This window comes from Podarcis melisellensis (assembly GCF_964234715.1).
Source record: "Podarcis melisellensis genome assembly, chromosome: 2".
Taxonomy (NCBI): Eukaryota; Metazoa; Chordata; class Lepidosauria; order Squamata; family Lacertidae; genus Podarcis; species Podarcis melisellensis.
The window spans coordinates 79932153-79957652 of NC_138529.1; the positions used below are offsets into that span (position 1 = coordinate 79932153).

Below are 25500 nucleotides of genomic sequence, written 5' to 3' on the forward strand. Positions count from 1 at the left end.
AACCAAAGCCAGGACAGTTATTTTGTCATGCTGTGCTTCTTGCTAGTGTTTCTGCCACCAAGCCCTATCTACATACCTTTTAAGTGGAGACACACACCCACCCCGCTCTATTTTGGATGGTTGGGAGGGGTGAACCTGGCATTCCATCTTCTTGTGCTGACTACAGTCTGATAACCCAGAACTGCCAAACTATGGATAAGTAGTTCCTGGTAGTGAGTTGAAAATTGGACTGTTCAAAGCAGTGTACAAACTCAGAGCAGTACAAAACAACCATGCCATTTTTGTACAACATGGCCCGAAATGAAAGCACAGATGGGAAATACAGAAAGGGAAAGGAGGAGAAACATTTGTGTATTTGTATTTGTGTTGTGGGTTGGGTGTCTTAGAAAGAAAGGAAAGGAAATGTGTGTGTATGAAGGCTGCAACACATTCCGTGTTCTTTAAGCTACAAAACCCGACATCAACTATTCTACAACATTGGTTGGAATCTCCACAGAGGTCAGCTTGCAGGAGAAGATGGATATACATATAATAATTTAATATAATAATTTATTACTTATACCCCATCCATCACTCCTTAGAGGAAGTGAGGGGAATCATAAAGCAATAAATACAGTAGACGTAGTGCTCAAATTTGGGTCTGGCATGACTATCCCTGGATCCTTTGATACAACACATTGAAAGGGGATAAACCCCATTCCCCATGCTACATGGGATAGTGGAGGGTGAAACTGTGGGATGTGTGCCTAATGTTATGCATATTTCAACCCAGTATCTCCCTCCAGCATCCTTTCAGCTATCATTAGAAGGTCCATCCCTTTCAAAGATTGAAACGTCCTGGGATGGAAGATTGATTTAGGTCATAGGAAATGCTTTCCCATCCAATCCCAATTAACTCGTTTAAAAGGACCCTTTAACGTACAAAGGGGCACAACCTCCAACAATGTGAAGATTCCTGGAGAGGAGAGGAAATTGTAGCTGTTTGGGACACACACCTGGCTGACTTGGAGAGGGTTTATGTCTGTCTTTGTTATGTCAAAGAAAAGAGTGCACAGGGCTAACACCACCTTGAAAATTGTTATTCTAAAGAAATATGATTTTTGTTCTTTTGTGCAAGCTTGTTTTGCAAAATATGCCCTTCCAGATAGTATTCTGTAAAACTTCTTTGATAAAGGGGGATGGAGATGCTTCTTTCAATAAGAATCAATGACTATTTTTGGAGCTGTCAAAATAATCAGTACCACTTCCATGCCAATTTCTTCTATAGCCATGTAGGAATACTTTAATAACACATACAATGGATCTTTGGTCCTTTTATATCCTTTAATCAGTTTGATATAGAATAGAACAATTTTCAAGTATCATTTTTATCTTTTCACCATTGTTGGTGTGTTTTTTAAATAATAATAATAAACCCCTGCACAGACTTTCTTACAATGCCAGCAGCAATGGTTACTCAGATTGTAAATCACATTCAATTTAAATACTATAGATGACATGTTTTAAGCAGATTTCCCCTCAAAATTTGAAGCTATTAGATTGATAAAAGCATTTCTCCAAATTCATTGCCAGATATATCGTAGATTTGGGATTTCTAAGTCTTTCCCCCTAATTCTTTTTAAAACTATGCTATTTTAACGTTTCCAGAAACATGCATTTAATACTTCTGCCCTTAAGAGCTTCGTACCCATTTACCTGCCAGATTACCTTACCCAACATATGTGCATTGAACCTCTTTGATCCATGGTCTCTTAGAAGAAGAAGAAGAGTTTGGATTTGATATCCCGCCTTTCACTCCCTTTAAGGAGTCTCAAAGCGGCTAACATTCTCCTTTCCCTTCCTCCCCCACAACAAACGCTCTGTGAGGTGAGTGGGGCTGAGAGACTTCAAAGAAGTGTGACTGGCCCAAGGTCACCCAGCAGCTGCATGTGGAGGAGCGGAGACGCGAACCCGGTTCCCCAGATTAGGAGACTACCGCTCTTAACCACTACACCACACTGGCTCTTAGGGTGGCAGCACCTACACTTTTGAACTTTCTGCCTATTGACATCACACAGGTACCTTCACTATGCTTTCTAAGGCACCTCCTAAAAACATTTTTGATTAGGCAAGCCAACCCAGATATAAAGAAAGCTGATGTGTGTTTGGATCTGTTTTTAGGTAAAGTTGATTTCCCCCACCCCCGTGTTTTAAATAGTTGCTTTTACTAATGATTTTATTATCTTCTTTTTGTATGTTGCTTTGTGGTCTTTATATTCACAATCAAGCGGTAAATAAATTTCATGAAGTATATAAAAATGGTTTTTATTAGGTTTTATAGCTCTGCATTGATACTGTACTCATGCACGTACATACATGTAGAGAGAGAAGGAAAGGGTGTGGGGGAGAGAGCAAACCTTTTAGTCTTTGTATTGTTGTGACCTGTCCTGAGCTGTTTGGATGGTGGTGAAATAAAAATCATCATAAACCAAAAAGTATGTAGTGTTACACTTTTATTTATTTTTAAAATGAGAAATAATATATGCTCTGAATTGTGACTTCCATTTGTGAGACGTTCGTTTCCAGTCTTGTACTCAGTATGATAAATGATAATAATGATAATACGCAAATATATTTCCTCCAAAGCACAACGTTTTAGATATACTTCAAGTATCTCTGTTTCTGGATTGTTTTCTTGGAGTTTGAAACACTTAATGGAATCAAACCAGTTTTCATCGTAGGCAGTAAATAAAGCAAATACAATTCATCAACTGCACTGTTTTCAGAACAGAACTTCATAGCCAGAAGCATGATCTAGTTTCGATTTAAATACAGTGGTACCCCATGTTACAGACGTTTCAGGTTACACACGCTTCAGGTTAAAAACTCCACTAACCCAGAAATAGTACATCAGGTTAAGAACTTTGCTTCAGGATGAGAACAGAAATTGTGCTCCAGCGGTGTGGCAGCAGCAGGAGGCCCCATTAGCTAAAGTGGTGCTTCAGGTTAAGAACAGTTTCAGGTTAAGTACAGACCTCCGGAACGAATTAAGTACGTAACCAGAGGTACCACTGTAGATGACAACGTCATACAAATTGATGTTAGACAATGAATACTGTTAATCGGGGGGGGGGGGGGGTTTAAATTAGGAAGCTGGCTGATTTAATACTATTTTAAACTTTGACAATCTAATCATAATTCTGAATGTATTCAGATTTGAATGACATGTCTATGGCTCAGTAATCATACCAGTAAATTGTTTCACAGGTATTTCAGATTAATGTAGCAACTAGAAATTGTTCACAGTATACCTAACAAGGAGTTTAACTAAATAGCCAAAGGGTTACTGTGAAAATGTTACTCTGGGAGATCTCTTTATAAAATAAAGTATAATAAAATATTGTACATAATTTTATATTTCTGAGCTATTAATTGCTATTGAAGCTGTTGCTGCTCATCTGTATTTTTAAAAAAGTAATTCAAAGGCAACTTTCAGCAATAATTTTAGTATTTAGGTGAAATTCACCCATATTTAGGTGAAATTCAGCTCCCCCGAGTAGGGGACCATTTCACTTATTGGGTGTGTGTCTCTAAATAGTTTTTTTTTGAGGACAGGTCATTGGCAGTGGCAGCAGTCTTCTTTAAAACTTGTTTCCTCTTTGTTGCTGGTGGAGGGTTTGTTTCCCTACTCCACTTCATGATTGCGATGTGGCACTACAAATCCTCCGATAGGGGCTGCATGGTGACATTATTGCATTTTTATTATATATAGAGAATGTACAAATGCAATTATGAATCAAACTGGAGCTGATTTCTCTCTCTCACTCTCTCCCCCCATAGAGAACTATCCAATTTATTGTATGCAGATGCTGAATCTCAGTAAGAAGGTTTTTAAGAGTAAATCAGCACTTCTGCACACTATACTATTAATAAGTTCTGATGTTACCCTGACAATAATAATAAACTTTTTGAGATGAAATTCTAGATTTTTATTTTGCCCTTTGGGCAGCATCCATATGAATCTTTACAGGTATTTAGTGAGTTGTTTATAGATTTTTACTGGATATCGTTTAACAGCAAGACTACAGTACAGTACAGTCCTGTATGAGAATGGAAACAAATCCTATGCATATCTGTTCAAAATTCCACCAAATTTGCTCCCAAGTAAGTTTGTATAGCATGACTGCCTCATTACCTCTCTTCTTCCTTTTCTTTAAGTAATTATGTGTCAAAATGAGATTTTATGACTAAGACAGATGCATTTGTTTTACTTTTTCAAAACTCTTTGGCTCTAGATAGATGTGCTTTTAAAAAAAACTTTTAAAAATTAAGTCATCATTGTGGCCTTGTTATTCTGACTGCAGGTTTAGCTGACCTGATTGCTACATTACATGGGAGAGCAATAAATAATCTGCAGAGGATTTGTACATGTTCAGTTCAGAATCTCTTTCACTTTACTTAGAAATACATTCAGTAATTTTACAGCCTTTCACCCACCTTTCTCAGCTGTTTGTATACAGTTTGAAGAAACTGGTTTGGAATGGTAAGACTTAAGATTCACCAGTTGCTGCGTTAGATGATTTTAAGCGTTGCTTAATTATGTTGTCTAATATCAAACAAAGCTGGAGGATGTTCTAGAAGGACAGCAGGAACTGCAATTCAAGGCTGCACATCACAGAGGAAAATTCATCTACTTCGGAATAAGTCATTGTGGAGACCCGATGTGGTTTGATGCAGGAGCTTGTGGAATCTAGTATATGCTGACATCAGTGTGTCTCGATAGGCTTGCATAAACATATAGTTTTAAGCAGGTGTCAAAAAGAGTAAAGCCAACAGGTAGGGAGCTCCAAAATGGAGGTGCCACCACAAGGTGGAATGAGTATTATGTGGCACCAGTAGCAGTGCAATTTCCGCAGGCAGTGTTAGAAACTGAGATATGAAAGCTAGGAGATAATGGCACCTAGGTTATGGGCGCTGCAAATGAATGTCTAGGCTGCTTTTTTATAACAAGAATACAAAGCTGAAAAAGGGACGCGGGTGGCGTTGTGGTCTAAACCACAGAGCCTAAGGCTTGCTGATCGGTAGTTCGGCAGTTCAAATCCCCACGACAGGGTGAGCTCCTGTTGTTCAGTCCCAGCTCCTGCCCACCTAGCAGTTCAAAAGCACGTCAAGTGCAAGTAGATAAATAGGTACTGCTCTGGTGGGAAGGGAAACGGCGTTTCTGTGCTCTGCTCTGGATCGCCAGAAGTGGCTTAGTCATGTTGGCCACATGACCTGGAAGCTGTCTGCAGAAAAACGCCAGCTCCCTTGGCCTATAGAGCGAGATGAGCGCACAACCCCAGAGTCGTCCACAACTGGACCTAACGGTCAGGGGTACCTTTACCTTACGAAGCTGAAAATGAATGAACTGCAGCTAAAATCTTCTCTTCAGTTTCCACATAGTCTAGTCCTCTTCTGAAGACTGCAAAAAAACAAAGCCATACTTTGCCTTAATATTCTTATGAGGGTCCCTTCTCCAGTCCTCAGAGAGTGGCTGGAAGTGGGGAGGCAGAAAAAGGTCCTCCTTTTGTTCCAGCAGTGGCAGTTTAATCTGAAACCTTAGGCGCAGTACTACTCCCAGAGATTAAAAATTGCCCACATTAAGGATATGTCGCAAAACATGCCTAGAACAATTTGAGTTTCGAACGCTGTCCAGAGGTCCAAGTGGTCAAGTTGACATCTATGGGGTAAGATGATTCTATGAGTAAACTAGTCCCAAGCCGTTAGGGGCTTTATATACTAAAAGGAACACCTGGAACTAGGACCGGTAACGAATCAGCAACCAGTGCAGATCTCTGAGTAGAAGTGTTATATGCTGGCAGGGTCTCACTCCTGTCAACAGCCATGCTGCAGTGTTCTGCACTAACTGTAGTTTCCAGGTCAAGCACAAGGGAAGCCCCACATAGAATGCAATGCAACAATCCAGTGCACCCTATTCTAACCTTAAAAAGGAGTTGCACCACCCCTTGATCATTTTGGTAGCCCTTTTCTGAATATTTTCCAGCACTACAGAAGTGAAGTGACCAGAACTGTACATGCTATTCCAAGTGTGTTCATACCATACATTTGTATAGCAGCATTATGATAAGAGGTGCCCCACTTCAGAAGAATTACCTCCCTCATCTGACTGTCATCACACAAGGGAAATGTTGGGTGAACTATGTAAGTAGTACTCATGTACAAGAAGGTTTTGGTTGGTTGCACAAGTGCAATAGAATATCAACACTAATATTTTTTCTAGATGACTTCTACTTGTTATTAAAGGCTGCTCCAGTGTAGGAATAAGAAGTGCAAGCCATCATGTCACTGGTTCAACACTAATCTCACCAGTGGTCAGTCTGGGATTTTTTTAGGAGATCTGGTTGGGAATTCAATAGATCCCTCCCTCGGTCAGCCATTGAGCACGATGATCAACCATGCTCTCCCTCTGCATCTGGTCCCAGTCACCACCACTATTCATAAGTCAGATGAGTGAGCACGAAGGGGCAGCTGCTCAATCCATTGCTTGCTGTTGCTCTCCCTGCATGCCAGGAAGACAGAGTGGGTGAGTAGGGGGCAATGGCAAGAGGTCCATGGGGTCTGTGTTGGTCTGCAATAGGTCCTCTTCTCAGGCTTGGGTCTTGGCAGGTGTCCAACCATGGCAGCCTCTGTATTTATGAGCTATGAACTCACTAAGTACCTTTTATAAGCCACTCCCTCTCCCTCTCTCATGCACAATAAGGAAATAATAATAGCTGTGACGCTGAATTGTTGATTCATTACTGTAATATATACGAATTGCTTTGAACCTTTGAAATGCACCATATAAATGCTAATTATTAAGTACTTTTGCTATTAGGTTACTTTCCAAGATTTTCTTATTGTTATTCTCTCTAGGTCCGTTAAATTGATCTCACTTTGTGTTCATGTCACCGTCTGTCTTGGGATTGTCCCAATGTAAACAATCATTTTGTTGTTTATTAGGCTAATATGTTTTAGACACAACGTACTGTGCTGTCTCTGGAATCACCTTGTTAAGGTTGTATTACAGGTTGACCTCTATTGACAATATTGAATTGAAGTCATTTTCTCTTAGAGCTTAGCTGCTCCGAGTATCTGTGTTGTCAGCAAATATGGCTTTTAGCACCTTTCCCTGGGGCATTATCTCAAATGTGGTGTCAGAGAGCCAGATAGATTCACTTTCCATTTTTTAAAAACCCAATTTTTATTTTTAATTTTCCTTCTACCACCTTTCAGTTGTCACACACACTTTCCTTCTCAAAATCAATTGCAGATGTTCACAAGAGAAAATGCTGTACAACATGACTTCTGTCTAAAAAAAAAAAAGCTTTCCTTAATCTCTCCACTAGGGATTTTCCCAGCGTTATCGTATAAGCATTAGTGAACGCAGTCTGTTTCTGGCTGAGGATACTAATTACACCCTGGTGAGGAAAAATAATAATAATGGGGGGGGGGGCAAACTCACACCCATCCTGAACCACCTCACAAGTTCTGTTATTAGCATACACTCTAGCCAAGGAGATAGGAGACTGGATACGTTAACTTTTCTTCTCCTTTAGCTATAACGTTTCCCTTCCAACTTGCTTGCGCTGCTCTTTTCCTCTGTGTGAGAGAGCATGGGGGGGGGGAGTATGTGAAACAAGGTGTTAGGCACCCAGGAAATGGGCAATAAAGAGAACATGTGTGCATATGAAGCATGACTTTGTGGCAGGAATGGGGAGTCAAAGGAGGAGGGAGAGGAAAGTCAACCAAGTAATAAAATTTTCCAGTGTGACATTCCACCTATTGTGTCAGTAGTCACTATCTCCGAAAGAAGAATGTTGAAAGAGGCTGGATGGAGTTCAGCACCTGAATATTTATATAAGCCTGGCAGGATGGGGAGGGAGGGAGGGAGAGAGAGAGAGAGAGAGAGAGAGAGAGAGAGAGAGAGAGAGAGAGAGAGAGTTGTTATCTTGAAAGATAAGATGATAATAAAAACGATTACACAATAAATAGAAAAGTGGTTCTTGGGAAAAGATTGCTAATGGATCAATGCCAAGTTGAATGCAAGTAATATTGTGCAGACTTCCCTCCTGTAAACATCAAAATATGGTTTGGATGCTATTATATAGCAAAGGAAAAGCAAATAAATGTGCATGAGTAAAATGATAGAACTGAGCAGGTATCTCTACTCCTTTAGAAGTAGTGCTTTACCCAAAGTTCTGCACTCAAGTGGAAGTTCTGTTATGCCAGATGTCTCTAGGCATTGAGAAGCTCCAGGGACACAGTGCTTATGCAGGACTGTTCCCTTTGGATGAAGGTCACAAGAAGCATATTGACATTTTGTAATGTGTGTTAATATGTATTATGTGTTAGATGTGTATATTACAAGTATACCGACTGAACATAGGTGGAAACATGGCTTAAACACCCCAGATCTACTGCCTCACATCAAGTCTCCAGAGAGAGGCAATTCCCAAATATTATAGGGTGCAGGGTGGCTGGGTCTTCTCTTTCATACTGAGCTGCCCTCTGTACCCACCTTCAGGTGTGTTGTGGGGGGAGGAACAGAGAAAAGGAGAGTGAGTAGGTGGATTGGCCCCTCAGCCTCTCCCCTCTCAGCAAATGGTGTAGGCATCATAGACTTCCTCCAAATGCAGATAATGAGGCTTTTTGAGGGAAGGCAGAAACTTGTTTTGGTTAATCTCTTCGTTCCACACTTTCTGCAAATTAGTGCATAAAGTGACTGCTAGTGAGTTAAGTGGTTCAACTGGCCAGAATGATATAATACCATTTCTGAAAGACTTAACATTAGGTGCCAGTATGCTTTAAGGCCATTTTCAAGGTGCTAGTAATGAGCCTGAACAACCTGGGACCTTATACCCGAAGGACCACCTCTGCCTGTACCAAGAGCTTCAGAGGAAGCCCTTCTTAATTGTCCCCCTATTGGCTGTATGATGACATGGGAAAAGGCCTTCTGGGTGGTAGCACCTCAGTTGTGAAACACCCTCTCATTAGGGACACACGTATTATTTTCTTATTTATGCACCAAGCGAAAACCTATTTGTTTCTTTGGGCATTTGCAGGACATTAGCTTTAGGTTATAACCCACTCTGTGCTTTAAGAATCTGTATTTTAAGGATTTGGTTGTAATATATTAATTTTATCTGCTCTTGTTAGTAAGTGGATTCCCCCTCCCCCATTGTGATTGTTGAATTTGGATGGATTTTAATCTGTAACTTGTTCTGAGATCAGTCATAATGAAGGGTGGGTTAGAAATATTTTTGTTGTTTCCATTCACAGACACTGAGGTTACATCATCCTCAGCTGGGGGGAGGGGGAAAGTCATGCACCCTTTTAGAATAAAGGAAAATCCAGCTTATCTAGTTTAATTACAAGAAATCTCCCTAGCCCCCCTGCTCCACCCACAAAATTACCTGGAAACTTTGCCACAAGTGATTAAGGGAGGCTCCAGCAGCATGCCTGGCTCCATTAATCTCTCTCCTGTCATAATTCCCCAATCTTAAAACAATATAGTATTCTGGCCACATGAAGTGACAGTGCTACTCAGCTTGGCAAATGAGAGATAATTCAAGTGTGTAAGAAGAGGAAATGTTACAGGGGAGGATATTAAGAATGAGAAAGATCACTGTGTACATATATTTCAGTGGTTGCCACAGAGAGCTAGAGATAAAAAAAATGCTATTCATTATTATACATCTACAGAACACGAAGTATTGGATTTGAAAAGCAGGAAAGTGGCTTCATTTTATTTATTAAGTGAAATACTTTGCTTAATATTCATTCATTTAGCATCCATTCACTCAGTTTATATCACACATTTGCAGTGACAAATGTTCAAGTTTTCCTAGGGTAGGTTACACCAAAAAATAAAATACAGTTTTTAAAAAGTGCGAAAACAACAACAACAACAACTACACAACATCACGAAATGATTGAAACAATAGAATGATACAAGAATAGTATTGGCTCCTGGTTTTGGAGGGCCTTTAGGCAAGACACCCTCAATCAGGGCCGGCCCACCCACGAGGAAGGGTGGCAGGATCCACAGGGGCAGCAGATCCAGCCTTCAGCGGCAGTAGTGTCTGCTACCTGCTCCTTGGGGACTGTGTGTCTCGCTTCCTTGGCACTCCATACTCCCTTGCTACCTCTACAGTGGCTTCTTGGGAATAGGCCTCTCCTGGAGTCAACACTATACAATCCTGTGTAGAATGTGTGTTTTTTTTAAAAAAAAGAATAATAATTGTGTATTTCGTGGGTATTGTAGATGCTATCACAATCTACAACTACTACCCGTATTGCATTTTGATGTGAGGGTCTTCCCACCTGGTTACTGTGCCAGGTGAAAGGTGAAAACCCCCAGATGGGTGGGGTATTATTATTATTATTATTATTATTATTATGCTCCTCATTAGTAAAGGTGAAAGATTTCTACGATCTGAAGAGAAACCAGAGTAATTTATGCTAATAGTACTAAACAGCATTATAGTTGAATCAGTTATAGTTGGCTAATTTTTCTATTGTGAAAGATTATCAAATAATAATACAAAATTGAAAGAATAGTATAGTAACAAAAACAGTTAACCCCATTTCTAACGTTATATTTTCTTCATTATTTTACTTTCACTTTTAAAAAATTCCCTATGAGTGAAAGATAACCGAGAGGTTAGTGTGCTCTGTATAGAATTTGATAGAATTCTTGTTTGACCTAGGTCACACACAAAAATAATCAATATTTTTTTATCTAAATTGCTTTTGCTTATCTTTTATTTAATGTCTGAAGAAAGGCTAAAGCCTATCCAGAAATCTGCAAATCTTTCTCCTTCAAATGCCATATCAGGGTATATACGCCTGTAGTAAAGAGGAAAGTAATTACACCACAAATGCAACTCATTTGGCTAAAAATAATTGCAGGGCCAATCATTAAAAGAACGAATGCTTAGACTTCAAAAATTGTTATTCAATACAACTTAGGTTTAAATATAAAGATGGATGTGTTTGTTGTACTGATGCTGAGCAGGTTGTGTGTTGTTCCTTTGGCACCCACATTCAACTAGGTGCCATCTTTATGTGCAGTTGTGGATTGAACATTAAATATTGAGCTCACAGAGTCAGTCTATACCTGGTTGTTGTTGGCCTGCAGCAATCATTTGTTCTGATGTAATTGTGAAACACTTGGCTTGGCTATGGGCTGTATGTTCAACATGTGATGTAATAAATATGATTGGGACATAGCCATTAGGTAAAACTGTGGCACAGAAAGGAGTTGGTGGCTGCAAGTCATGAGGTTTATATGCAAACACCCCCCCATCCCTCCAATCATAAGCATTATACTTTGGAGGGCCAATGATGCAAGAGGTTTATTGTCTTTGTGTGCTGCTAGTGGGCTTCCCAAGAAGAACCTTATTGGGCTCTGTTAGGAAATGGAGTGCTCAGCTAGCTGGTCTAATCCACAAGGGTCCTTCTTACATTCTCATCCAAATATTGTATATCATAGGACATAATGAATACTGAAGCAGTGCATAAACATGTTTTAAGTATTTAAGAGTGCTGTTTTGGTAATGTCATTACTGGATTTCTTTTTTCAGTATGAATATTTCAATGCTGTCCTCATTAATGAGCGGGATGAAGATGGGAACTTCTTAGAGCTGGGGAAGGAATTCATCCTAGAACCAAATGACCATTTTAATAACTTGCCTGTGAATGTTACCCTGAGTGATGTCCAAGTGCCAACCAACATGTACAACAAAGGTAAGTGGAAGTACTCCATTGTCTGACATTAAAGCTGCTTCTTCACACAAGAAAGTAGTTTGATAAAGCTAGTCATTGTGAGCGTTTAAGCGACACTAAAAGAAGCTTCTGGGAACCCATATATTAAAGTCCAGCATCTTTGTAGAAAATCAAAATAAAGCTAATAAATATAAAGCAATTCATGAGAAAGTACGGTATTTTTTGCTCTATAAAATGCACCAGACCACAAGACGCACCTAGTTTTGGGAGGAGGAAAACAAGAAAAAAAATATTCTGAATCTCAGAAGCCAGAACAGCAAGAGGGATCGCTGCGCAGTGAAAGCAGCAATCCCTCTTGCTGTTCTGGCTTCTGTGATAGCTGTGCAGCCTGCATTCGCTCCATAAGATGCACACACATTTCCCCTTACTTTTTAGGAGGGAAAAAATACGGTACATTTCTCAATCCTGTTCCAAATAAGGGGGAAATAATCAGATTCTGTTTTAAGTGGTGACTTCTGAGTGCTGCTCTATCACCAAAGCTAGATATTGTTGTATACTTTTGGTGCATTTTTATTTCTGAAGCTGCCCCCCCAATCCCTTTGTACTGCAGTGAGTTTCTAGAAAACGCAGGAAAAGATTTTATCTGTGTTACCAGAATTATTGAGGTTTTTTTTCCTTGAGAGATGGTAAAGTCCGTGAATATTTTCAGGCATTCCTGTCAGCGGGGGATATGTTTTACTTCAGCTCAACTGACAAATATAAAGCAAACAATATGTTGCCGAAAATTTGAAGCTGTGCTATCAAGTTTTTATATCAAAACATATGGATCGCACAAAATGTAGGACGGGAAATTCAATCATGTGAAGAAAGACATTGAGAAAACTTGACTAATTTCCAATCATTATATTGCAGCGAATGATACTCCTTCACACCGTATAAAGTGACAAGTTATGTATCTATATGACATTTTAAATGGACCAGTTTTGCTGGTACCGTTCTGTCAGATACAGGAATGCAACTCTCCAAAAGAAAAGAAAAAGAAAAAGTCGGGATCTTTTGTTTCCCCACTCTGTAATCCATCTGTCTGCTAATCTGGAAACAAAACCAGTGTTGGAACAAAAGTTTAAGGGAAAATATTAACGTTTGGTTTCTATAGCACATTAACAATTCTTACTTCATTTATCATCCCAACAATCCTCGGAGCAATCCTGAGGGCCTATTCAGTTATTACATTCTGGGGAGAGCGCTTGACCCAGTATGAGCTTTGGCTGTATGTGTGTCCCTTTCCCTGTGGAGATAAAGTAATGGAGGAGCTGAGTTATACTGCCTTTAGTGGAACACAGTATTTCTAGACACCTGGTTAACGTTGCTCTGTATTCTGAGGACAGATCAGGTGCTTTGGGATAGTCTGAGTTATACTCAGTTAATTCATGTTCACTTGACACTTGCTCTCGTTGCTGGGTGGAATGGGGAGGAATGTGAGAGGCAGTTCTCCTCCCAAACAAAATGACTGTGCAGGCCCAAAGCGATGTCATTGGCAATCTAGCGATATCATGGCTAGATGTTTCCTCAGAAGCGGTTGTGCAGTTTGCTTAATAGCAACACAGGTCTTTCACTTTTCAATGTACACTTTGGATGGGCTAAGCAGCTGGTTGTCACAGAGCTGAATTTGTTGTCCTTCATAGTTGCCAATATTTAGTGTGGCGTTCAATTAGATTTTGCTCTGAGTAAACCCATAGAGGTTAATGGCCCTAACTTAGTCATGCTCATTATTATCACCATTATCGCTATGATACCTCTGCACTGGGCTCCTCTCCCCCACAACAACTTTGGAACAATCCATGCTGCAGGGCATGCAGCAGAAGCAGCAAAGGGTTGTCATAACCCCCTCCTCCCTCCTTTCTTCAACTGAGGCCTGTCTCAAGCACCTGCCTGTTCCTTTAAAAGAGGATTAGTCAAATAATTAGTCAAATAAGGCTACCTACACCTACCGGCCATTATGGATATGTTCTACCTTCACTGTCAAAGGCCTCTGAATATCAGTTACAGTCATACCTCAGGTTGAAGTAGCTTCAGGTTGAACATTTTCCTGTTGCGCTCTGCGGTGACCTGGATGTAATGGAGCGTATTACTTCTGGATTTCGACGCTCGTGCATGCGCAGACGCTCAAAATGACGTCATGCGCAGAAGTGGCGAATCGCAACCCATGCAGACGCGGGGTGCGTTCGCTTCAGGATGCAAACGGGGCTCCGGAACGAATCCCGTTTGCATCCAGAGGTACCACTGTACTGGGAATCATACAGGAGATAACTGTTGCACCCAGGTTCTGCTAATGGGCTTTCCATGGGCCTCTGGTTGGCCACTGTGAGAACAGTATGCTGGACTAGATGGGCCATTGTACAGATGACTAATGGTATGGTGGGGCTGAACAGAATCAGAACCCTGGTGTGGGGGTAGATATTTTCTAATCCTACACCCACTGCAGTCCCAGTCCAGATTTCCCCCCTGAATCTGCTACTAATGTGAGAAGGACAGCTTCCATTGAGGGGAATAGTAGTTTGGCTTCAAGTGCAAAGCGTAAACATAGGAGTGGGGGCTGGTCTCTGGGGATTTCAGCATCATACATCGGACAGGAGTTAAAAGGAATGCAGCTGCAGGTATCTTGCCCACGGATAATTTAGTTTGGGTAAATGACTTTTTTACCTGCTACTGATTTCCTATTCAGGATGGCAATTTTGTTTCTTGTGTTTTTTGTTTTTTTAACAGCTAAGATAGCAACAGGGGTCACGTACATAACAAGTATATTTCTCACACTTTCCTTTCCTTTGGGCAGTAGAACAAAAACCACTCAGAAAATGTAGAAAATAACTAAGTATAGTGAAACAGATGGGGTTGTATCGTATTATTTTGTTATGTTATGTGTTGTTAACTAATTGGCTTTTTTAAAAAAGAAACTTTACAAAGACTGGATTCCCCCCACCCCCAGTTCAGATCTCTGTGGGACATGCATTTGTAGTTTGATTTTGTCATTTGCTTCTCCCAGCCCAGCAGTTATGGTGATGGTAGACTCCAAACTTTGATTTTTGAAAGTGAACTTAAAAGGTCTCTTAATCTTTATGGCCCAGTGAGAGGGAGAGAAGGCCACGTTGGGGGGGGGCATAACCCCATCTCATGGCTTTCTCTGGTTCCCCGGCACACTATGAGTTGATTTGCTGAAAGTTGATAAATGCAAACTGTAATCAATGCTCTGATTGCCTTGGAGAAGAAGTTCTTCTGAGTGTATAGAGCCTTCTCAAAAATATATTGCAATGTGATGAACCACAGCCACTTTTGATGAAGTAGGGTTTTTTCAATTTGCCACTTAAAAGGAGCTATGAATATCATTCAGTCATACTTCCCTAGCAGCTCTTTCCAAGTGACTGTCAAGCTAAGATTACCTATTTTCTAAGATATTATAACTAGAAATTTTTCATCCCTTGAATGATGCATATTGATTGTAGTCTATATATATACATCTATCTTCCTGCCTAGTAGTGAAGACCTGAAATAAAATTTCACCTGTCACTGCTGTGTTTAATTTGTTAGCTTTCATGGCTGATAAGCCTTAATGCACCATGGAGCTGAAAATACCTGTATGCTGGACACCAGATTTTTGAAAATGGATATAGCAGCATGCAACCTTGTAGTTCTCTTCATCTATGAAACAGTAAATTAAGTTTGCTGTTAGATTGTGTGCGACTTGGAATAGCGATTGTACCTTGTATCTTAGGCAAGGGACCCCACCCCCAGCTAAGTAATTTCATTTATGTAAGATTTTTATAATAGTATTATACTCTCAAGGGGTTCGTGAGGCAGACCTGATGATGTCGCAAGCATAAACAGAGGGGAGGAATGGGAAGCCACAAAATCCATGAAAGAAAATGTTAGGAAGCCTCCAGGTGCACAGAAATAGGTTTCTTGAGCCAAAAATATTCTGCAACGAAATTGGAAGCTAAGACTCAAGGTGGTTGTGCCTAAGAGTGATATATTTCTAAATAAACTCACATTTGTAATTTTGGAATCAAACGTTGACCTTAGCAAGTAAAACAAAAAGATCATGTTGCTATTTCAAATCTCATTGTGGGTATTTCATATGATCTGTTTGGTACAGTATGTTCAGTTCATTGACAAAAAGCATATAAACAAAGGGGATGAAACAAAGGGGTTGGGAAAATGCAATAGACAACCAAAAGGTGTCTCTCTGCAACTCTGCCCCATCCCAGTTTATCTTGTTTGGTAAAAGAGGTGAGTGGGATGTGCAGTAGCCCTGATTCTAGGCATTAGTTACATGTTGGGGAGATACTGGTGGGGAGATACCAGCAGCACTTTGTAGAAATGGCCTATAATGTAAATTGAGTGCACCATGTATTGATGTTTTCCAGCACCAGCTTTCTTTCAACAAGTGATCTAATCTTTTCGCAAGCAGGAATAGATTTTTATTTGTATTCCACAGAGCTATTTTCTTTGAGGCACCATTATTTATAATAGCTTCCCTCCAAGCCTGCGTTCCTGCAAAACTGCTCCATTGTTTAAATTGATAGCCTGCTTGTTCACAGTTCACTGCTGTGGATTTTTCAGCCACAGTCCCCACACCAGGGACAAAGTGGCTGAGCTCCGGGGATGGGCTAAATGAAATAAATATATTTACACCATACATCTGAAGAGTTCTCATCGGGAGGATGTTTCATTTGTTTCTGGTTTTTGGTTCTGTTTTGTTTTTTTAAAATCTACCCCTTGTCCAGTTTGTGATCAATCCACCCCCGGAATGTTTACAGCAAAGGCCACAATAAAAATGCAATGAATAAATAAATGAGAGTGCAATCCTTGGTAGGGGGACACAGATCTCTGGACTAGAGGTATTGCTTTCAGTATGAATAACGGAATACTATTTTACCCTTTCAACCAAAAACAGATGCAATAGCTGCCATGAAAATATGCATTTGGGAGCTAGTCTAAACCTTTGCACTCAATGGCAAATGACGTAATAATCAGTACTTTCCGAAGTCCTTTGGGATTGGCAATGCCAGGCTTACATTCAGATGGTTGTGAGGCAAATGTAAATATTACAACATTTATTTATAGTATAGAAGGAAGGTTTAAAGATCTACAAAAGATACATGCACACTTTTTCTTAAGCACTTATTCCATGGTGGGATTTCTTCACTCTGTTATCTTAGAATATGGTAATTATTCATTTCTCCTTTCTATATAAAACAGATCACACTTTGGAACTGTATGGGGCGGGGAGATGCCCTCTACTTGCTTAGCGTTAATACTTAGCTGAAGTGTACAACATTTAAGAACTAGGTTTGAGAATTTACAAATTCTTGCTCTCTGTCTTCCTCTCTTTTCTTTTTTAGATTATCCAATCTTTTTTGTTCTTTTTATTTTTACTTGGACACAATTCAAAATGAGTTCTAGTTAGGCACTGAACTTAATTTCTCTGGATTTGTAGTATCCTGAGCTCTTCTATTATTAATTAATTAATTAAGTAAGTAAGTTTCTATACCATCCTATACCCTCAGGGTGGTTGCAACATAAAATCACAATATAGAAACACAAAATACATTATAAAAACAAAACAACCCAATCTATGCAATGTGCAATATTTCTAGAAATAAATTAAGCAGTTCATACAGCACAACACTGATATTTATTCAGAAATAACTAAAATCAGTTTTGTGAGTTCTATAAAACTAGCCATGGTACATTGGGTTGCAAGCTTAATTTCAGTTTTCCAGAATTTTAGAATTCTATTTTTATATACTTCCCCCAAATCAAAAGCTGGAAGCTCATTATATCTGACCACAGTACCCTTATTTACCAAAGGAATGTGGTGTTTTGTAAGAGGGCTTGTGTTAAAGCAATGCAAAAGAGTCCACCTGGGTAGGTGATTACAAAAGCACCAATTAAAGCCCGGATGATGATAGCATGAAGCAACTCCTCCCATGGACCTTTTTCGAATCAGGATGCATTGGCAGCCAGGAAGGCTGTGGAGCACAGCATAAATGTTTACTGAAAGAGTAGCTAACCTGTCGCCCTCCAGATATTGCTGGACTACAACCCTCATAATTCCTGAGCATGGTTTTAATGCATGAAGAGTTTCATGTGAACCCCTTATGTTAGAAATCATTGGATCCTGAATGGAATGTGTTAAGTCCCTGAGCCATGGGTGCTGTATTTCCTTAAAGACCAAATCCAAGAGAACAAGACAACATTGGTCTGATGGCGGCCTTGGAGCTTAGTTCTATGACTCTATGATCTCTGTCATCTTTTGTGTAGTCTGGTGCCTTGAGTTTGGCACACATGCTTTAGCCAGGGGCTTTTGTGAGGGATGGAAGAAAAGTTGCTGCAGCCATTTCCAGATTGGTGAAGCAGAGAATCCCAAAGATTGGTACCCATGGGATTTTGATCCTATGGATGTGAAACCTTCAAGCCTTCCCTTGGTGCAAAATACCCTGCTTCTGGGATTTCTGCTGGCTACTGCCAGCATTGCATCTCAGCCATCACAGGCAGCTTGGGGACTCTGCTATGGCAGAGCCATTCCACCAGTGGTGCTCTTTCCACCAGCAGAAGCTGGAAGAGAGGAGGGTGTATGTTGTCCTATAGTACCCTGTGGCTGAAAACAGGCTATTCTACACGAAATGCCCAATGTGGAAGCAGCACTAGAAGCAGAGAATCTGAAACATTATGTTAATGAATAAACTCACTTGTTGAAGGTATCTTTGGAAAGGATACCTTCTGAGCAACATAATTTTTTCAAGGTAAATTAGACCTTGTTTCTACAATACTGGATCCAGGCAAGACCTGGATAAATTTTAACACAAGATTTGTTAGATATGATGTAAGGTTCCATACCTGGCATGGTGAAACTAAACTGATTTATTAATGGGTTCTGCAGAGCTCCTTGGCTGGGCTCCACTGCCTGAAGGCTGTTGCAAGTTGCTTGAGCCAGGGGGAGAGAGGGAGTGGGGAATATAGAGTCTGGGTTAAGGGGACTTCGGTATGTCTGACTTACACACACACACACACACACACACAGAAGATCTTAAACCATGTGGGGAAGGTGATCATTTAATATACCCTTGCCCGGAGCGCAACAACAGAAGCGGGCTCTTCTTTCAGAGCCCTCTAGCTTTTTAGGCAGGGCAGATCCCAAACCCACTCTGCCCAGCTAGTCTAATTTTGCTCAGGACTCTGGCTCCATCCCTGATATATGCTGTGAAGCTCATAAGCAATTTAATGTGAAACAAAATCTGTACCCAGATGAATTCAAAACGTTGGTATAGTTTTTGGATGGGAAACAAAAATTAGGCTGAAAATAACTCCTTATCACCATTCGAGGCTACTTCCCATGCTAACAATTGCATCAGAGAAGCACTCCCACAAATCACTCCTCTGTCAACATTTGCAACATGGGGAGGATTTATTAGCCTGTCTACAAATGAGACAGACATGAGCATGCTTAACTATTCCCAGATTCTTGGCATATCCATGTTTGTCTCAGGAGTAAACACATCAACTGTCTCCATACTGTAATTTTAGCCACACAATATGGGCAAATCAGTCTGGGAATCAGGTCTCAGGAGCAAATCTTTAGAATTTCATCTCCACAGAAAGTGGTATCATGATGAGGCTAGGAGGTCATGGGTGATTTTCACATATGATGTCTGATTAGTCTGGAGGATACAAGATTGAGGGGAGACATGATCACTGTCTTCAAAATATTTGAGGGGTTGGCATGCAGAATAGGAAGGTTTGTCCTCTGTGCCTCCAGAGGCAGGACGAGAAATAACAGGGAAACAGACTTTGGCTAAGCATTAGGAGAAAGCTCCTAACAAGAACTGTTTGACAGTAGGAAATACTGCCTTGGGAGATGGTGAGTTTTCCTTCACTAGAAACCTATATGCAGATGCTCAGAATCATAGTTTTAGAGTTGAATGGGACCATGAGGGTCATCTAATCCAGACCCCTGAAGGACAGGAATCTTTTGCCCAGTGTGGGCCTTGAACCCATGACCTCATCCCCTGAGCTACTTAGGTCCTGCTTGCAGGCTTACCATCGACATCTGGTTGGACACTGAGAGAGCAGGATGGACCACTGACCTGATCCAACAGGATCTTCTCATGTTCTTATGGATGTAATTGCATCCTGCACTGAACAGGAAATTGGACTACATAACTTCCAGCTGTCCCTTCCAGCTCCAACATTCTGTAATAATTTAGGCACCCTTTAAATAGCGAGGAGCACCCTAGTTTTTTTGGGAGTGGGGGCGGGCACAATGATGGAACCAGTGATTATAAGCTTTCAAAAGCACAGTTGTATTAAGGCAAAACAGGGCTACTCTGAATGTGAAGAATACAACCGTCTAGCATTATTCTTACAGTGTTCTCGGAGTGCATGGTAGCAACTAGTGCTACCTACTGCTGAAACAAAAGAGATGGGGGCGTGGGGACACAGATGCCAGCCACGAATAAAGCCGATCTTGATTAAGTGCTTTCCTAGGTCATCCAGGGGCTGTCTATGTAAAACTCCAGATGTTCAGGCAATTCATAGTGAACTGGAGACATTTCTAAAACTTATGCTACTGATTCCTGTGAGCGTATGTGCAGCTGTGCATAGCTTCAGCACATTCTGATGCCTTAAAACCTGGCTGTATGCAGCGCTGTCACAGTTTGCCGCATACATCAAAATCATCTTGATGAAGTATGTCTGGACAACGTAGTCTGCCAATTTATCCAGACTCATGAACATTACAAATTTGTGTCTGGGCAATAATTAATTCTGTTCCATTTCATGCTGCAATTAGAACAAAAAGCACGTGAACTCTTAAACTTTCTTATTTCCATAGCCTAGCAATAAACCCTAGTTTCCACAGAAATTTAAATGCTATTTTGAACACACACACACACACACACACACACACACACACACTGCAGATAGTCATGTAAAAGGTAGAGGTAAAGAACCACTGGACAGTTAAGTCCAGTCAAAGGTGACTATGGGGTTGCGGCGCTCATCTTACTCTCAGGCCGAGGGAGCCAGCGTTTGTCCGCAGACAGCTTTTCAAGTCATGTGGCCAGCATGACTAAACCGTTTCTGGCACAATGGAACACCGTGAAGAAAGCCAGAGCGCATGGAAACGCCGTGTATCCTGGATATGACAGATCAGTCTCCCTTTTCTCCAAGTTTTCTCCCAAAATCTCCCCGTTTTGGCCTTGACTGGTAAGAGCTGGCCAGGTATGGGTTTGTGGGAAGGGGAGACTACTACTCTCCAGCCCCTGTTAAAATTGATCTGCTTGTAAACTGTTCATTGTATATCTCTTTGTGGATAGCAGGTGTGTGATATTGTAAAGCTTGAGTTAGACTATCTGGAATTTAAGGCTCCCTCAAACAATAAAGTGAGATGAGCACTTCAACCCCAGAGTCGGTCACGACTGGACCTAATGGTCAGGGGTCCCTTTACCTTTACCTATTTAGAAATATGCTTTATTTTGACAGACCTATCTTTTGGAATGCATAATGCTTGTGGAAACGGGGCTTTGCCCACCATTAGATGATGATGATGATGATGATGATTATTATTATTTAAACTGTCCTTCATCCAAATATTTCAGGGTGGTTCACAAGATAAAAATGCAAGGTAAAAGCACAAAATAAATAGTTAAAACAAACACATTTAAACGGCCATAGAATATTAAATAGCTGAAGAAATATAAGAGCCAAGAAATGTTATCAGTGAGCTTTCTTTTCCCTTTGTACATTCCATGGCATTGCATTTGTTCTGGCTGAATGCAGTCTTTGTCTCAGCTCTACCTTTTAGGGTCAATAATATCTATGACAACAACTTAATTGCTACATGCATTTGGACAATTATATTTCAGATTCCTGTCAGTGTACCTGTTTGTCCACAGGCACTGTTTATATTAAATATCAATAAAGAACCTGATAGCAGCTGCAGAAATGGCACTAAAACAAATTGTACATTGCCACATATGTCTTATCAAAAGGGTGAAAGGAGAAAGCTTCCGGGCGTTTTTTATTGCAAAGGTTGTTGCCAGGAAACTTCTCTGAAAAAGGCTAATCAAGAGAGGCCTTTAAAGGACTGACAGAGAAGCGAAATATATTTGCTTCATTTTGCTGGCTTCTGATTTGCTTTAAATTTGCTGGCTTCTGATTCTATTCCATGAAAGAAGGAGGATGATCTCCACCCTGCTTTGCATTATTGCTGCTCCCAAAATAATTTACACATTTCACATCTAAGTAGTAGAGGATACAGAGTACCCGTAAGATTGAGAAAATGTTTCAGATAAAGCAGTGACAATTTAAGGAATTCATGGAAGTGGAATATAGAATGAATAGTGAAGTCTTCTGCATATTGTTATAAGAGCTGCTGTGAAATTCTAATCATGACAAATGGTTAGGATTTTAATAGTCTTTTTCAACATCATCTTTTACATACCCAGGAGGCTTGATCTCAATATTCTACAGGTTGAGTAGGTATAATCTGGTCATTTTAAGAGTCAGTGTAATCCAGAGAATATAGAACTTGACTTGGTCATGTTCTATGGACTTGGATCTGTGTTCATTCTCTGGCTTGGAAAATGATTTATTGGATAGCCTAGGGTAAATTATCCTCCCCTAGGTAATCTTTTTTCCACTTACATTTTGAAATGTTCACAGGAAACCAGCCAATAGTTTCCATTTCATTTATTTTAAAAAACATATAGCTTGTTTTCAGTTATTTTGATTCTTAGGGTAGGTGACAGCAAAATAATAACGCAAGTAGGTTTATAAAAATGCAATGATGAAATTTTTAAAGTAAGCAATTATAGCCTACGAGTAGCACAAGAATCAAAAGCAAAGCAAAGCAAATGCAGCTTCCTCATTTCCCCTATCCATTATAAGCTTGTTTAAAAAGAAGCATCTTTGCAGCTATCCTAAAAGGCCCAAGCAGATAGAAGTCACTTTCTTTTTCAGGTGAGAAGCCACCACCCAAAAACCCCTGTTCTACATAGAGGTCAAGTTTACATCTAGTGTCAGTGGCAGCATCTGCAACAAACATTTCCCCACTCCAGCAGCAACATTTAAAACTACAGTAGCGTGAAAGAGAAATCTTCCTACCTGCTCCATTGTTAGATAAATGATGGGCTGTTTCCCTTGTGTAGGGAAGTGGAATGGAAAAGCCAAAATTGTTGGCTTTTTCCCCTTTTGCAAGAGAGCAGAGCAGGGTGAACCATGAACCCCTTTCAGTTAGTGTAGGTGTGAAAGACAAAGTCAAAGACCTTTGGTCTCAGCTTCCAGAGGTGAGAAATGTGGCAGCTGTTTCCCTCCAAAACACTTTTGTGTGGCCATGGTGCTGCTAGGAGAGAAGAAAACACAAGGATGATCCCCTCACATCCAAACATCTTATGCTGTCCCAGCATGGGTAGAGGGTATTCCTCCTGGGAACCACCACAAACTCTTAATGGCCTCAATTTGGCTTCAACTTCCTAAATGTAAAGTTTGGTGCTTTTAGTAATTAACATTTAGTTTGCTGTGGTAAGTGTGATTAAAGTAACAGGGAAAATATTTCATTACCTTATTTATTTTAGTATTGAAACAACCTGGCTTCAGCATTCTGTACCAGCTGCAGTTTCCAAATCAATCCCAAGGGAAGCCCCACATGGAGTGCATTACAGTAGTCCAATTGTGAGGTAACCAGTTCATGAATCACAGTGACTAAACCAGGCTTCCTCAACCTCGGCCCTTCAGATGTTTTTGGCCTACAACTCCCATGATCCCTAGCTAGCAGGGCCAGTGGTCAGGGATGATGGAAATTGTAGTCTCAAAACATCTGGATGGCCGAGGTTCAGGAAGCCTGGACTAAACTATGGCTGTATGGGAAAGGGCATAGTTGGCAAACAGAACTACGCTGATAACAGGTGCTTCTCACCACAGAGCTTACCTGAGCCCCCAGTGAGAGAGAGTGGATCTAGGAGCATCCCCAAACTATGTGCCTGCTTTCTCAGAGTGACTTTTTCAACTCCTCAGTTCCCAGACCTGGGTACATCTGTAGTGCATAAGATTGAAAATTTGGCTGTTGTGCTTCAACTAGTAAAAATTGGTAGTTTTTGTCTTTCCAAACTGATGATCCCTGACCTCTTAGCCAGGTTTGATTTCAGCTAGAACAATGGTTCCTGTCCAGGATATCTCTGGTATTGTTGGTTTTAATTTTTCATGCCCTCCCATATTTAGAAAAGCATGCCGCTCAAGGGAGACACGTCTTTTAAACAAAGTCTGCTCTGTTTTAATGAACAGCATGTGCTTGTAAATATAAATATTTAGATGAAAGCTTAGTTCCAAGATATGTAGCTCAGACAATTTCGCTGCTCCCTCCTCTCCTAGTGTTTTCCTTGATGAATGTTAGTGCAGAAAACAATTCACCTCTTTTCCACTCCATTAAAATTACCCCATTAAACTAAGTCGATTGAGATCAACCATTATTTTACACGTCATTGGAACTACTGTACTGAACGCTTGGGCATGTGTTTCTCTGCATCGACACTGAGGAATTTTAAAGTGTCCCCTCCCCGATAGTTATTTTTAAAAATGACTTTTAAAACCTCTGGCTAGATTGCTATAAGAATCTTTGTCAGTTTCCGTCCCCCTGCCAACCCCACGGTCATGTCCACAGAAGGAAGATGGCAGGATTCCCCAAGACGTGCTTTACGGGAAGCTGGGTGCAGGCACTAGGTTTGATTTCTAGGGCTGTTGGCGGACCAACTCTGCATTACAAAGATTTCTGCAATCATGACATGGAGGCTGACAACATTAACCCTGCCATATGGAAATCCCTTGCAGATGATCGCAGTACCTGGAGACAGTCAGGTCATGTATCCACAGCAGAGACCAGAGGAGGAATGACCACTGGTAGGAGGACAGAGAAAAGAAACGCCGTAGTCTTCCTCTAGCAGCAATATTGGGCACCTTGATCTGCCACACCTGCAGTTAAACATGTCTCTCCCATTTCTGTTTCTACAGCCATAGCAGGTGCTGTAACTCTCCAACAGCTTGACTTTACCTCTGAAGGTGTTCTCTTCCATTTTCTTTCAAGGCAGGCAGATGCCAACACACAGCTGCAGCCGCTGGGGAAGATGTTCTTGGATGCTAATTACCCAACCAAAGTTCTCTCACACCTTCTCCTCCTTCTTTTTCAGATCCTGCTATTGTGAACGGAGTCTTTTGGTCTGAATCATTAAACAAAGTGTTTGTTGACAACTTTGACCGTGACCCATCCCTTATATGGCAATATTTTGGAAGCGCAAAGGGCTTTTTTAGGCAATACCCAGGTAAGAAGACATTTTGGGGAGGGGAATTGATTCCCTCCACCCTGGTAAGAGCCTGCTCTGTTCATTATTTTTATTTTTATTTTTGCTTTTGTTAGTGAATTAGCTATGGTACTCTGTGGACAGTACTTGGCTGGAATAAATTATTGCTCTTTGAAAAGGAAGATAGACATTCTTGGCTTACTGTGTTCCAGTGAACTGGCCCTTTCTTGACTCACCCTTCTGCTCTCCTTCCTTCCTCTGCTTGTACTGAGAAGCAGAAGCACATATGCCAAGGTATTGCTGGCCTATTCCTTCTTGTGAACTGCTTCCTGGACTTAGGATCAGAGCAGTTCATTCCAAGTTGAATTTGTTCTGAGTGTAGGCTCCATTAGCTCAGGCATAT

The 25500-nt window shown here is 40.7% G+C and overlaps 1 protein-coding gene across 3 annotated transcripts in view; it reads left to right on the forward strand.

Moving 5' to 3' along the window:
• CACNA2D3 (calcium voltage-gated channel auxiliary subunit alpha2delta 3) overlaps window positions 1-25500 on the forward strand; it is a 514138-nt gene that overhangs the window by 207887 nt on the left and 280751 nt on the right. For all 3 annotated transcript variants that reach the window (XM_081898304.1, XM_081898305.1, XM_081898306.1), the window contains exons 5-6: window positions 11607-11769; window positions 24987-25118. In XM_081898304.1, coding sequence (XP_081754430.1) covers window positions 11607-11769; window positions 24987-25118 — 295 coding nt within the window. The remainder of the gene's footprint in view (window positions 1-11606; window positions 11770-24986; window positions 25119-25500) is intronic.